This window comes from Lates calcarifer, linkage group LG4 (assembly GCF_001640805.2).
Source record: "Lates calcarifer isolate ASB-BC8 linkage group LG4, TLL_Latcal_v3, whole genome shotgun sequence".
NCBI classification, from domain to species: Eukaryota; Metazoa; Chordata; class Actinopteri; family Centropomidae; genus Lates; species Lates calcarifer.
In genome coordinates this window covers 12,095,590-12,107,972 of record NC_066836.1, presented here as the reverse complement: position 1 = coordinate 12,107,972, position 12,383 = coordinate 12,095,590, and the positions used below count along the sequence as shown (strand labels likewise).

At 40.8% G+C, this 12,383-nt stretch overlaps 2 protein-coding genes across 6 annotated transcripts in view; one reads left to right on the top strand and one right to left on the bottom strand.

The window, feature by feature from the left end:
* Positions 1-135: 135 nt before the first annotated feature.
* On the bottom strand, positions 136-8,492 carry vps4b (vacuolar protein sorting 4 homolog B). 2 transcript variants are annotated; one of them, XM_018676574.2, is made up of 13 exons: positions 8,332-8,492; positions 7,237-7,348; positions 6,801-6,901; positions 5,210-5,321; positions 4,743-4,893; positions 4,498-4,556; positions 4,240-4,359; positions 3,974-4,130; positions 3,713-3,861; positions 2,364-2,445; positions 2,062-2,281; positions 1,829-1,969; positions 136-1,741 (listed from the first exon to the last, which is right to left on the bottom strand). In XM_018676574.2, the coding sequence occupies exons 1-13, from the start codon at positions 8,350-8,352 to the stop codon at positions 1,640-1,642; spliced, it is 1,527 nt and encodes a 508-aa protein (XP_018532090.1). In that variant the 5' UTR covers positions 8,353-8,492; the 3' UTR covers positions 136-1,639. The 2 variants fall into 2 exon arrangements, with proteins under 2 accessions (XP_018532090.1, XP_018532091.1); XM_018676575.2 differs by lacking the exons at positions 6,801-6,901; positions 7,237-7,348; positions 8,332-8,492 and adding an exon at positions 6,197-6,431.
* Positions 8,463-12,383, top strand: part of LOC108883438 (laminin subunit alpha-3) — a 55,901-nt gene continuing 51,980 nt past the window's right edge. For 2 of the 4 annotated variants that reach the window (XM_018676572.2, XM_018676570.2), the window contains exons 1-2: positions 9,376-9,996; positions 10,582-10,734. In XM_018676572.2, coding sequence (XP_018532088.1) covers positions 9,733-9,996; positions 10,582-10,734 — 417 coding nt within the window. In that variant the 5' untranslated portion in view covers positions 9,376-9,732. Of the gene's footprint in view, positions 8,560-9,375; positions 9,997-10,581; positions 10,735-12,383 lie in introns of those variants that run through there. The other 2 variants (XM_018676571.2, XM_018676573.2) reach the window with 2 other exon arrangements.

Genomic DNA, 12,383 nt, shown 5'->3' with positions numbered 1-12,383 from the left:
GTACCAGCCGTCATGTGTATTGACTGGAAAAAGAAGCTAAATTAAACGGTGTAACCTTTGCTAACGAACCTATACATTTGCTGAAAATTCTTGTAAATAACAAATAATGAATTTAAAGAAAAAATAAACAAGAGCTTTTCTTGACATAGCTATAACCTTTATTTACATTATGGAAACATGGAAAAACAGAAAATCATATGCATGGGTGACCTCTTCGCAAGGAAAGGCTGAAGAGCTGGCTATATGTATAAACATTTACAGTAAAATAAGCGATGGTTCCCAACAAAACTCAAAAGACACAGTTTGCACACCTTAGGAGTAAAAGAGTACAGCTGTATACAATCTCTAAAAGAGCTTACATGAAATGTGCAAGTATTATACATTTCTTAGTTGTAGTGACAAAGCACTCAGTATATGAGCAGTATGACCAATTTAGAAATAAACCTATATATATATTAAAAAAAAAAGATTTTTGCGGCTTTTCTGAAAGGCACATGGTGCACACTGCCACTTATGGCTACATATACTCCATGTTTGGAGATGCATTCTTATGTTGTAAAGTGTACAAGATGATCTTCTCCACCTGAGCCACCAGTGTCCAACTTCAACACCTCAGTCTTTTATTAATAGAAAGTCGCAATGTGACTTTATCTTAATATAAGGCTTAATTTTTTGCTGTTTGCATTAAGGATAATTAGCAAAGCCTGTGAACAGTGATGAAAAAAACATGTACAGTAGGTTGTGAAAAAAAAAACCCATGAGCTGAGTGGCAAAGCAATTCAAAGCTACGGAGTCCTTGAAAAAGAAAATGGTAAAATAATGCTGGTACGGCACCACTGGTGATCCACCCTAACAGCCGTGTTGAATTCAAATGACAACTGAGCTAACAAATACGTTTGTCATTTGTTTGGAAACTTGATAAACAATCCAAAATTCCCACCGGATCTAATGCAGATCTCATCCTGAGTATCTCTGTCTCAGACTCTTATTGTGTCCACCACCTTGAGACAAGAACGACACATTTCACCAAAACAGTTTCTGTGAACTCATGCCCCCCGCTTCACTTCCCCAGCCCAAGATTTATATATTCCACAAAGTACAGTATACACTATAAATGCTTGTTTTTTCTTGATACAAAATAGAGTATATAAGGGATATTTAATCGTCTAGTGAGACGTGTTCTGACTAGAAAATAAGGACACAAGATCTAGTCCTAATTTAAAATAAATAATCTTGATTTCAATGATCTAATTTGCTGCAATTGTTACCTAGGTCTTCTTTTAATTTCCCTAAGCTGCTTGGCTATTCTGCTCATCAATACCATAGTCTTTTGTGCACAAGTCAAATAACCCTCTAAATTCCCTATGTGGTACTGATTCTTTCATCAGGTCAGCTGTAGATGGGAAGTCTTAAATCTTCTTTGGACAGTTGTGAATATCAAATAAAACTAGGTCTTCCCATCCTTTGTGTGGTTTATCAGATTGGCAGAACAGAGCAGTAATCTTTCCCACTAATGATAAACCACCAGGTCTGGTGAATGGTTAGAATGAGACAGAGAGACAAAAAAAGGGGACAAGGACAGTAAAGAGAGACAATCACAATTCCTTTGCTTTGGTTTGACTTGGCTCCTTCATCCCGCCTAGCCTTCCTGTCCAAAGTCTTCTGTGAATTTTTTCAGTTTGTCCAGATCTTGTTCATTGACTGTTGGCTTTGTGTTGGACAGAGACCTCAGCATGTCAGACTGAAAAGAGGAAAAAAATATTACATAAAATTAAAGCGAGGGCTCTGATATACATTTATATTACCAACCAGTATTTTATATCCTTACCATGCATACTACAGGTTCCAGTAGCTTCTCCCCAGGAACTTCCATCCATGTCATTTCAATTGCGTTGGGATCGCCAGGTGAGCAAGGGGTCAAGAGGTCATCTATAATAGTGTTGGGGTCACTTCTGGATGGACCTCGTACCTTATTTAAACATAAGAAAGGAAACAGAAGTAACAATTAGCTATAACACACATTAAACCATAAAACAGTGTGAGATATTTTAAAAGACATACCCGTTTGAAGTGGGTTGCTGACTGGACCTTTCGAACTGGCTGCATCAGAGCATCTCTGACAATGATACTTATATCTGCTCCTGAGTATCCATCTGTCTTCTTGCCCAGAGTGACAAAGTCGGATTCAGTGAGACTGTTGGGGGTTGATCCCAGATGGAGCTTGAACATGAAGCCACGTGCGTGCTCTTCAGGCAGCGGGATATAGATCCTTTTCTCAAATCTAAGATAATTATTGGTGTACAGTCAGCACAGGTGAATGGCAACATGATTACTAACAACTTTTACTGACTAATAACAATAACCTTCTTCTGATGGCTGAGTCGAGGGTCCATGGGATGTTCGTTGCTCCAAGTACCAGCACTCCCTCATTGTCGTTCCCCACACCTGTAAAACCATCCAAGGTAAGACACATCTAAAATGTTTTTGTTTTTTTAACAACAGACTTAATATTTTGATGCCTTTACTGACACTAATGTTACAGCTCTCTACAAATCTGAGACCACACACAATCTGTATTTAAGGGTTACAGTCACTGTAAAATAAAGAAAAGAGATGCAGTGTTGTTTCACAGGTTTACAATCTGTAAACCAACCTGTATTCAAATTACAAAATAATAGATTCAAAAGAGATTACTGCAAGCATGTCTATTGTAAAGTGAGTGTGCACATGCAAGAAATAAGTCTTGGGGAGTTGGTGAACATACAGATATATACATATAGATCAATACATATTCACATTCACCAATGTAATTTAGTCTGTGACTACTGCACTAGATTGCATTGTATTTTCTAGATGTTCTCAATGAATGTGAATCCCATTAAGTGTGAAGTGGTGTTCTATTATAAACATTATCTCTTTAAAAGGAAGTTAGGTTAAGCATATCTCAGCTATGATAGCTATAAACCATGCTGCACCTCTGGCAACATCCTAATCGGTGATGTCATAGAAGGTGTTTTTCCCCTCACCTCACCTGTCGAAAAGCATATCTGCTCTGACGTCTGTCAGTGGGAGTGACCAGAGTCAGAATGCTGTAAAGTTTGTTTCTATTTGGAGTGCTGCAGCAGCACTTTCCTGCCTCATGTGACTCATTGCTCATTTAAGCTGTTCTCACTTCAGGTAGTAATAAGTGAAGTACAGAGAGAGAGGGAGAGAGGTAGAGTCCGTTCACTTCCACTCTTCTCTAATAAATCCTATGCAAACCAAATGACATTAATCAGAATGTTTTGCTAGACTTTGGACTTATGCACTGAGTGACCCAGCAACCCAAATATTTTAAGGTTTCCCAAAAATACCTCCTTGTCATGCACCCACTGCAGCTACAATGTGCCCCTGTGCATACCTCAAGTTTCTATGGCAACACTTTTGACAAATCCATGCTTCATAACCATAATTCTGCCAATGAAAATTTAGGATGCAGAAAGGGACTGAATCTGAAAGGTTCACTTCACTTAGTGCCTGAACATTCATTTTCTCCTTGAACTGAACTGTTTTCTGATTCCACAGAATATTGTTGAAAAACATTTTGGTGATATATGGCCGATTTTGAAACACTTTTAACAGTAAAAGCGGGGGATCATTCATCATGCAATACTGGGAGGATTAGCACAACATTCAGTGACTACAAGGAGTTATTTTAGCTCATGAGACTTACCCTGCATCTGAACCAGGAATTCTGTCTTAATACGACGAGCAGCCTCACTCTCATTCTCACTTCTTGAGCCACACAAGGAGTCGATCTCATCGATGAAGATGATAGAGGGTTTGTGCTCCCTTGCGAGGCTGAAAAGATTCTTCACCAACCTGAGAAGCAGATGGGAAGCTTTCAGGAAATGTAATAGGAGAGTGCTGCTTCATGCAGCGTGTTTCTATACTAAACCAATGCCTTCTGTGGATTGCAGATAAAATGACTTACTTTTCGCTCTCTCCCAGCCATTTGGAGACGAGGTCAGATGAGGAGATGGAGAAGAACGTTGAGTTGTTTGCCTCTGTGGCAACAGCTTTAGCCAGATAGGACTTTCCTGTACCTGGGGGTCCAAAGAGCAAGATACCTCTCCATGGAGTTCTCTTTCCTGTTATTCAAGCACAGAGTTAATTTAATCCATAGAAGTGTCATCAAAACACCATCAACTGCACTCCATGTAAGACAGATGCTTGCTTCTATCATTCAAGATTTATTACCTGTGAAAAGGTGGGGAAATTTGATTGGAAGAATAACAGCTTCTTTAAGCGCTTCTTTGGCTCCTTCTAAACCAGCAACATCATTCCATTTGATGTTTGGCTTCTCCATAACAATTGCACCTGGAAAAAAATTCCATACTACATCACTGAGGTATATAAACAATGCCTTAATAATGACATGACTGCAGGTAACAAACTCACAAGAATATACAAAGCCTGCAGAAGGCGTAATAGTACCCAAAGTGAATACAAACAAACCTGAGAGTTGATTTTGGAACTTCTTTTTCTCTGGATCATCACCTTCATCACTTTCATTCCTAGACACACAAACGTGACATTAAAAAATTTTTTTTTTTAAAAATCACATCATCTTGTGGAAATTTCAAGTCTAAAGATGAATGGATTATATTTTCAGATACATTACATTTCGTAAAAACAGATTTTTCATTCAGATCTGAATGGCATCACATGAGCATAGCCCATTGCCCCACCCATAAACACACCCTTTGTCATCGGACTGTGACTCTTTGACAGGCTTAGCAGGCGGAGCCTTCTCTTTCTTCTTTAGATACTCTTTCAGCTTCTCTGCTCTGTCCAAGTATTCAGCACATTTCGCCCGAATGCTCTGTTTAGCTTTTTCACCTTGGGCTTCATCTGTCGGAAACAAGCACAAAAAATTTACATAAAAATGATTTCAGACTCGAGTTTTAGACACTGCCCTTGTGCATTTAGGGACATTGTCCACATACTCACAAAACAATAGACTGAACAGATATGTGTCTGTGCGTATATATATATATATAACTGCTATTCCAGTTTGCAGAATGGCTTGCGTGTTATTTTGAAATAAACATGCCCAAAACAGGCTACGGCCACATCAAGAAAGATTACATGATTATCAGAGTATGACTGTGATTATCAGATCACAGCAACAATGTACTCAATGCCAATGTGCTGTCTCATGCCTTACATTTCACCACATGAAGGAAGTACTGGACAGCAGCTTGGTAGAGCCGTAGAGCCTCCTCGTAGTTCTGAGCTTTATCCTCCTGAGCTGCCTTGCTGGCAAGATCAATGGCTTTCTGAATTAAAGGACACACAGAGCCAACGTTAGTTACACTGACACCTGTAGGCACTGGGTCTAACAGAAAAAGTAGATGTGTGAGAAAGTTAAAAACACTCTGCCAATCTAACACCAAACAAAATGGCAAACGTAGGCACAGAAAATTCTATAATTTACGGAATAAAAGTGAAAAAATACGTAAGTGAACATGTCAGCCAAAGGCAACCTTCCTATTGGCGTAAATTTACCGTAACTTATTATATAATGAGCATATTTAATGCTACACCTGTCCTGCGTGATGATACCGCACACACCAAGGTAGGAGTGCCGAACTTTGAAAGCACTTTGTTTCACTTCCCTTTAGGTTACCGTAGCTGTAACACAGTTTGTACTTGTAACACAAATACAAGACTATAACATTAACAGTTTCACTTTATGTTAGAAGTGGGTGTCTTTTTAGAGGCCAATTAAAATCAGTTAGTTGGCTACGCTAATCTCATTAGCAGTCATCACGTTAATCAAACCTAACGCTAATATTATGCGGCAAATGCAACACCTACATGTACTGTAACAACGGAAAACACCAACCGTTACATTACAAACAGGTCACAGTACCAGCTTTTGGTAGTTTTTTTGTTGTTGACAAGTTACATTTCAAATTCATGCCAAGGTTAGCTAAGTTAGCTAAGCATGCTAATTAGCAGCTAATGTAACAAACGTTGCGCTGTTTTTCACCCTCTGAGGGATTTATACCGGACACAAACCAACTAAACAAGGCCACGCGTCTCGGTTTACATCAGCGACGGTACTTTTTTCAGTTTATTCCTAAATGTCGACAACTTTGTTAGGTTATTTACGCGTTTTATCCAGCTCTGGGGTTGGTCTTCAACTTACCTGTAAATTATTGTTGGTAGCCATAAGGGCCGATCACTTTGTCCAGTAATCGAAGCGAATGTGACACCGCCGTTAGTAAACAACTCTTAAACAGTCTGCTTTCGAATTTAGCCCTGAAAGTAGACTGTTAACTCGATAATCGAGGTTTTTATGAGGCTTGTTTTCGTTTCTCAAAACGCTCCCGAATAAGATCGAGGAGGAAACTTCCGCATTGAAAAGTCGATACTCGCGTGCACGGAATGTCATGACGTCAAGACGTAGCCTCCGAGTTACTTGTATCACTGCGTTTTCATTGTTTGGATTTTAAAACTATACAGTGAAGACTGGGCTACATTTGCCTCCGGTTCGCACCACTTCTGTTACCCTATTGTTAATTTCTACGTATTCTTCTGAGTTGCAGTTGCAAATGGCTTGTTATTTGGTGTTTTTGGTCAGTGGTTAACCCATAGCCCACACCCGTTACCTACAGTCAGTGGGTTTCCCAAAATTAAATACTGCCAGACTATGAATGATCTATTAACCGTGACATTGTAACACAATATCAGACACTTATTTAAAGGTTAAACTCCCACATTTCTAAAACGAATATAATTTTTGTAATAACCTCTTTATTCACTTGATACTGCTGCAGTTCTTCCACTCTGTCCAGGTACAGTTTACATTGATCCCTGATCTTCTGGTTGCCATCTTTACCTTGGGGTTCACCTGATGGGAAGTAAAACATTCATTTAACACCATTCTATGTAAACTGTTCTATATGAATATTTTTTTTTTAAACCATCTATGTGGCAAGTTATAGGCACAGCACAACTGAAAATTGGCACACACACACACACACACACACACACACACACACACACACAAAACCCCATCGGTAGTTGAGTAATTTCACTTGTGAATGCTAATTGGTCTGTCAGACAATGATAGTGATGGACACTCAAGCACAGAGTGTTAGAATAACCTTAAAAGGCTCAGTTATAATAGGTGTGATGGTTTAGTATGGTATTAGATGCATTTCGTTCCCAACCACATTGACGTACGTTTTAAAATGTGCAGAAAGTACTTGACAGCATGTTGGTAGGAGCGGATGGCCTCCTCATAGTTCCCAGCCTGGTCCTCCTCTGAGGCCTTCTGTGCTACGGCTATAGCTTTCTGAAAGAGCAGGAAATCCATTAATATTTCAGGTACAAACATAACTTGTGTTTCTATGCAGTCACCACATGAGAACATGCATATGAATCTGAGTGAGTTCACATCATTTCAGTGTCTCATAAACTGTATTAATCTACTTCAGCCAACACAAAGGTATATATTTGCTTATGAACATTATCAGTATTGACTTTTATGGAGTAAATGGTAAATTGGCTGAGTAATAAGTGATTAATGATACTGTCAGTTTAAATATGTCAGTGACGTGACCAAAAGATTTTAGTATTTAGATTATTGCTGAAATATTGTCCAACTATCTCACAACTCCTTTCAATTTTACAATGATTTTGTGTATTAAAGTGATAAAAAGTCAATTGTCAGCCTAGCACCTGCCTCAGCAGACTGAATCTTATGACTCTCAGCTGCTTATTAGTTTTAAAAGAGGCTCTATGTGCAGTCCACCTGATACAGGACCCTCCTACCCCAACCAGACACCCACCTGTCAGAGGAAGGTACCTGCTGTTTTGACCCCTTAAAGGAGAACTACACTGCATGTGAGATTTACTATTTTGGATACAAACACACTGTGAAAACAAAAACTCAGATCGCAAATGCAGCCTTATTATTGGTCACAGTACCAATTTAAACCTGTGACTGAATCATTTCACACACATTGAATTAGTGGACTTGATGTGAATCACTATTTTAGGTCAGTGATTGAGTTCAGTTCGCTCTTCCAAAACAGACATACTCACACAAAAGGCCCTGCACTGAATAGTGTGTTGAAACACGGGAAACTATTTTACTAAAACACACCACACCTTGAGAAATACTTTAAAAAATGAAACATCTGCCGAAGCGAAACCTGGCAGATTGTATATAAACACAGTCGGTGCGTTTTTGTTCCTGAGTTACTACACTTGTTACAATCCACTCCATAACCTAACGAGGAGCTCTCCAGCTTTTAAGAGAGTTATTTTTCCTACCTGCAGATTTGTTGGCTCCATGCGGAGTCCTGGGAGAATTAAAAACACCGCAGATTAAACCTGTGATCCCCGCCAGCCCTGTTTCGTTTATCCAGTCGTAACGTCACTGCACGCAACTAGTTCCTGTTTGCTTATCACTCCCCTCAGCACTGACACATGCGTTCAAGAAAGCAGCCTGCCCAGTTTGAGGAATGGCAACGATGCTGGGACACAGAAACCCTCCTGCCAGTGAGTCACGTTGGTTAATTGTTGTCATGCAAGTTACAAAGACAACACAAGTTGCCGACCCAGATAGAAAAGAGCTATTTCAGAATTGTACGCCTCAGTCAGAATCATGTGGGACAATAGACGTGGGCTAAACAATACAAGACGGATGTAATAAGACAGAGCCGTCTTTGCTGTGTCGCTGTGGAAGCTCTTGTTACATAAGGCCAAATGACATGTGAAACTTGGGTCTGCAACGACGTGCGTGAAAATCCCCTTTACTAATGACTCCTGTGATGACCGTCTTTACCACTAGAGGTCGCCCCGAGATCATTGTTAAAGGATCGGTGACGTTTAGACCCTGTAAACTGACTGGTGGGGTACTTCACAGGTTTAGGGCTCCTCTTATCTTGCAAAAAGGTAATATTATAATTTCATACTAAAATGACAGAAATATAAAACAAGATATTATATGTCAATATGAAATATTCATATGAAACACTGTCTCAACCAGCTTTGATATTAACATAAATCTTATAATTAAAATCTAGTATTTCCATTTGCAACCTGTTTGCAGACGTTTTTATTTTGCATTCAGTAACAGACGGTTTAAAACGCCTTAGCAATTGCAGAAAACCTCTCACAGTGACTACAGTACAATGTCTGTTTTTATTCCAAAACACACAATCCTTGTGGTGTGACTAGAATTGTTGGGATTAGGATACAAAATCAAAATGTATGTATGCAAATATGAGAAGTTTCGTGTATATTTTAAACTTTTAGGTAAAAAGTTTTTATGGTTAGAACTGAAGAGAACAGAGAGAAGACGTGCCGCTGATAATGCGGTGTACACTGTGATAGGAGACCTTTGGCCCCGCTCAGTGGATTAAAGTCGAGCTCAGACCATCGTCAGCCTGACACCTGATCGCTCCAATGTGGCGCACGGTTTGGTGAGGAAGACAGGAAGCTGTCGTTGTTGTAGTTTGGGGGAAACATGCGGCGGAAAGAGAGCACACCTTCACCAGCAGCAGATCGACTTAAAGCTTTGTTTGACATAAGCGGACGTGTAGTCCTACTGAAGGAGCCTCGCGCGTAACTCGCGCAGCCCATTAGGCGCACTTCATGGAGATCTATAGATGACAAGACCTGCACGCCGCGGGTTGCGCTCAGCATCTACACGGATCTCTAACGTGGAACATGGCGAGAGAGATGAGAGGAGCTCATCTCCTCGCTGTATTTTTTACTTTGTGGATAACACTTTTCAGGGACGCGAAAGGACAAGAAACTTTTAATGACTTAACAGGTTTTAGTCTGAGTCCGCCGTATTTCAATCTCGCAGAGGGCTCCAGAATCTCTGCCACAGCAACCTGCGGTCAGGATGAGGCTGGGACACCAAGATATGAGTTATACTGTAAACTTGTCGGAGGACCGACCAATGGACTTCCTACTCAAAACATACAGGTAAGAATATGAGGTTGGCGCTTGATGAGATCCGAGCACAACTTTCAGTCCGTGCGTAAAAGCGGGATAGCAGCGCTGTAACGGGCAATGACATTGTAATCTGGAACACTTAGGCAACATGAAGTTAAACATATAATACAACCGATGTCTGCAGTTCAATCATTACTTGATTTATCTGGTCTCTTCTGTGTGTGTTGTGCCTCTCTGCTAAATGAGTCTTTAGAGCTTGAGGGCAACCCTGGCAAGTCTGCCCGCCCTGACTAAGTTGTACAACCGCCAGAAATAGTTTTACACCATTGTAGTTGAGTCCCAAGTTTTCTAAAGGAAATGCCCTTTAAACAGTGGTCTTGTCCCCACAGGAGTTCTGTTAATGTAGGGCCCTGTGTTACTGTAAGAGCAATTTGACAATGATATGCCCAAGCTTTTTTTGTAAACTTAATATGTGCTTGTGTTTGCAGTATTTTTCATATATTGCAGTAAATTAGTGATTTGCCAGCACCTTGCTTCATTACAAAACAAGCATTCATTTGCTGCAACTATTTGGATGTGTGTGTTTCTAACTACCACCTGTTTGACCCCATTCAGGGTCAGTTTTGTGATTACTGCAACTCAGCTGATCCGAACAAAGCCCACCCGGTAAGCAACGCCATCGATGGGACAGAACGGTGGTGGCAGAGCCCCCCTCTCTCCAGGGGGCTGGGGTACAATGAGGTGAATGTTACCCTGGACCTTGGGCAGGTGAGATTATCATACCTTACTCTGCTATGAACAGCTGTGTACCTGCTGCTACCTGCAGTGCGAATAATGATTGCTCTGCGGTGACAGTAAAAATATGGCACCAGGATGTTACAGAGGCAAGAGGAGGAGAGCGTTTTCTGCCTCTGCCCTCGCTCTGCTGCTGTGAGATGAGTTATGACATTTGTGCGGGGTGGCACAGCACCCATTTTTGCTGCATATTCTTCAATGCTGTGTTACTTGTTTTTTTTGGAGGTGCTAGGAAGGAAATTAGTTTGATTCATGGTGTTTCATTCACAAATATCCCAGAGGTGTTACATGATTATGTTTTCAGTTTCAGCTTCATCACCTCAGCCAGCAGTGATCATGTGAATAATGTCCTACAGTTGGACGCTTGCCAGGAATCAGATTCACGCCCCCTTTAGCTGGTGAATATGCTTCCATCACGACCCGTGTCTCTGGCAGGAGTTTGGCTCTTGGCCCATAAAACTGTATCTCAAGCTCAATTATCCACTGCAAAGAAAGAGAGGAATTCTGTCTCTGGATTAGAGATCAGAAGGATGTAAAATCAGATTTGAGAAGTGCAGGTGGAGGCATGGACCTCTTGTGCGAGGAGGGTTTTGACTAGTTTTGGAGCAGGCTTCAAAACAAGAGCAACAAAGAGCTCCCCTCCACATGTGTTGCATCCCGGACTCCCAGTGGGCACTGTGTCAGACAATGGGTGTTGGCTTTTCTATCTCTGTTTTTAGACAGGCTGAGCTAAGCAAAGATCCTACGTGGCTAAATATAGTCCACGCTTACAAGAGGATGGACACATGCAGGGCCTTCAGGGATGTCTGACTTTAATACGTGGTAATGCTCAGTTTATTTGGGAGTGGGGAAAGCAGCATTATTGCATTATGGTGTGCTAAAAAGAGCGTGGCTAGATCTTTGGCTGTGACTACCAACCACACACACACACACATACACACACACACACACACACACACACACACACACCTGTCACACACATTTTTCTTTTGATGGCATCTAATGCAACCACCAAGACTGTAAACAATGCTCACCTGCCACCATTGCATTTTAAGCCATATGGTTGTTTTAGCACTCAAGTATTTCAACCTATGTTGTGCAGGACAACAGGTCTATGTAAGGAGCAGAAAAACTGACGGTGAGAAAAAACCTGGCATGTGTAGGGGACAGATATGTGATTTACTAATGAGCTTGTGGCAGCCTCCTAACCTCTGGTGTATCGAACAAGCAAGCTCAGCATTCTGAGTCACTGCCAAGAGACAGTAGATTTTGCAAGCACTCCTGGGAGGAAAAATCTATCACTTATAGGCCGCTTATGTCTGGATATATCTTAATTTTGGTTTGAAAGGGGGGCTATCTTGGGCGTCTTCCTGAGTGTTTTATTTGCTTATCCAAGTGCTTTATTGCTTTCCTCAAATGCAAGCTCATACATTATCCAAGACAAGGCCAGAGCTGTCAGTTTGTTTGACTGTTCCATGTGAAGCCTTGATAGCTTTGTAGATTTTTTTTTTGAAATCCACAGGATAAATGATGTGTTCAATGAAATATGTGGGCTAGACTCAGCTGAATGGGTTCTGTGGTTTCTTTCAAGATGAATGCAGGTGGCTGTTCTGCTGTTGTCT